A 2,292-nucleotide genomic window follows, 5' to 3' on the forward strand; every position below is an offset into this window, starting at 1 on the left:
AGTTGTCTCATGTCCTATCTAATCATCTCTTCCAAATGCTTCTTCAGCCTACCTCTACCCCTCCAATAACCATCTAAACTGGGACATCCGTGCATCTCGTCTTCACATGCCGGAACCAATCTATACTGTGGCATACTTGCATCTCCTCTTCATATGCGCGAACCACCTCAGTCTTGCTTCTCTCATCTGGTTCACCACAGGCCACTCCTAACTTGTCCTGAATATGGTTCCAAGTCCTATCTCTCCTCATATGCACACGTCTATCACAACATCCTTATTTCTGATACTTGCATCTTTTGCACGTGCGAATTCTTGACCGGCCAACACTCTACCTTATAGAATATAGTTGATCTAACAATCACTTTATAAAACTTACCTCTAAGTTTTGGTGGCACCTTCTTATCACACAAGACACCGATGTGAACCCCATTTCATCCACCCCGTTCTTGTATGATGTGTAACATCATCATCAATCTCTCCATTTCCTTGAATTATAGGCCCAAGATACTTGAAACTTCCTCTCTTAGAGATAACTTGAGTATCAATCCTCACTTCCACATCTGCCTCGTGAGTTACGTCATTGAACTTGCATTGCAAGTAATACGCTGTCTTGGTCCTGGTCAACCTGAATCCTTTAGACTCCAGCTTATCATCAAAACGAAAAAGTGCCCTCAAGTTCAGATTTTATGCCAAAATTTTCTTGTACATATGTGTATATGCAACTATTGATGATGAAAAAGACTTGTAAATGGTCGCCCGTTCACTATAATTATTTACTTATTCAAATAAGAAAAATAGGAGACTTGTAAGTCTTAGGGGGTTATGATTGCTTACAACAACAATAAGGCGGAAAACCCTATTTGAAGTCTTACTGTTCAATTTATTCTGCATGTATTAATTTCTTTTCTTTCCATTACATCAGGAATTATAGGTTGTTCCCTTAGTACATAACTCAATCAAAAATAGTTTCTAGTATCTCATCTTAAAATTTACTAGAAATTTATCTTTTTGCATTGTAGATTCTCAAGAGCTTGATGGTATGTCCTCTTGGAAGCGGGAGAATGGAAGCCTTGACAAGGCTTTTTGTAGCTGGAAATATCCAACAAACAGCATCAGGTGAATAATAGAACTCAATTCAGACAGTTTATGTGTTTATGTCCATTTAATTGTGCGCTATCATGTTAGCAATTAATCTTGACCAGGCCCAGTTTACTCCTCATTGTCTCATATCCTTCTATTTTCTTTTCCCACTATTTCTTTACTTTTGTTTGGTGAGATATTTTATTTTGTTTCTCACTGCCTTCTTTCCTTGGCAGAGGAAGTAGGCTGCCATAAATTAGCTGCTCAGTACATTCAAAAAGAATTGAGAGAGGCAGATGAAGCAAATTTAATTGATGAAGAAGGTATTTATTCTCTCTAGCTTTTTCACCTTAGGCCCAGAGGCTTGGCAGGGAAGACAAGAACAAGTCATGTTGATAGCGGATTTATTTGCATGCTTTGTCGATAAAGATCTACTTTTTCATCTTGATTCACAATTTTAACACTTAGGTAAATACTAGTTTAAGAAATATCAGTGTAGCAAGTATTGAAGTTTCAGGTGTATCAATCGGTTTCCCATTTAATACATTTATATTTGCTCTTATAGTTCAATCACCTTGACATGCTCTTATTTCAGATATGCACGTGTTTGGTTTGAGGCCACTTACAGATCCTTTGCATTTGGTAAGGTCCACAAAGTACACTTGTTCAATCTTGACTAAGATCGTTCTACTTGTTGATACCATCACAAAAGTTTTATTGCTAGACAAGTTTTCTTCCATTAATTGCTTCACATTTGTGTTTATAAAAGAGTATTGGCTTTCTTTGGTCTATGTCCAGTATTCAGAAACATGAAAAATAGAATAATAATGATATAAAGGCAGTGCCATACATGTTTTCCTTAACCTCGTATATAGCTGAATAAGCTTTATCTGCAGGGCTGTGCATGGATTATCATAAGTTTTAAGGTAGAAATTACTTATCAAAAAGATAAATTAAGGCAGAATTGGGTTATTATAAGTAGTTGTACTGCAACGTAGAACTCAACTATGGCTTCCATCTGAATGTGTATTGGGAGAAACTGCTGTATAAACCACATCCATCAGAATTACTCTGAAAAATTACTCGTCTTATATGGAATAAAAGATCAGAGAAATTAAGGTGGAACTTCTGTTTCGTGTTTTACTTCAAAAAGATAGATCCCCATCCGCCCCCCCCCCACCCCCCCCCCCCCCCCCCCCCAAAAAACAACCC

General features: G+C 37.4%; 1 protein-coding gene across 4 annotated transcripts in view; it reads left to right on the plus strand.

Annotated features, from left to right (window-relative positions):
* Window positions 1-2,292, plus strand: part of LOC107842421 — a 31,506-nt gene that overhangs the window by 5,610 nt on the left and 23,604 nt on the right. For all 4 annotated transcript variants that reach the window (XM_016686289.2, XM_016686261.2, XM_016686269.2 and 1 more), the window contains 3 exons: window positions 1,020-1,116; window positions 1,317-1,403; window positions 1,676-1,722. In XM_016686289.2, the coding sequence (XP_016541775.1) occupies window positions 1,035-1,116; window positions 1,317-1,403; window positions 1,676-1,722 (216 nt within the window). In that variant the 5' untranslated portion in view covers window positions 1,020-1,034. The remainder of the gene's footprint in view (window positions 1-1,019; window positions 1,117-1,316; window positions 1,404-1,675; window positions 1,723-2,292) is intronic.

The sequence above is a fragment of the Capsicum annuum genome, chromosome 1 (genome assembly GCF_002878395.1).
Source record: "Capsicum annuum cultivar UCD-10X-F1 chromosome 1, UCD10Xv1.1, whole genome shotgun sequence".
In the NCBI taxonomy this organism is placed as follows: domain Eukaryota; kingdom Viridiplantae; phylum Streptophyta; class Magnoliopsida; order Solanales; family Solanaceae; genus Capsicum; species Capsicum annuum.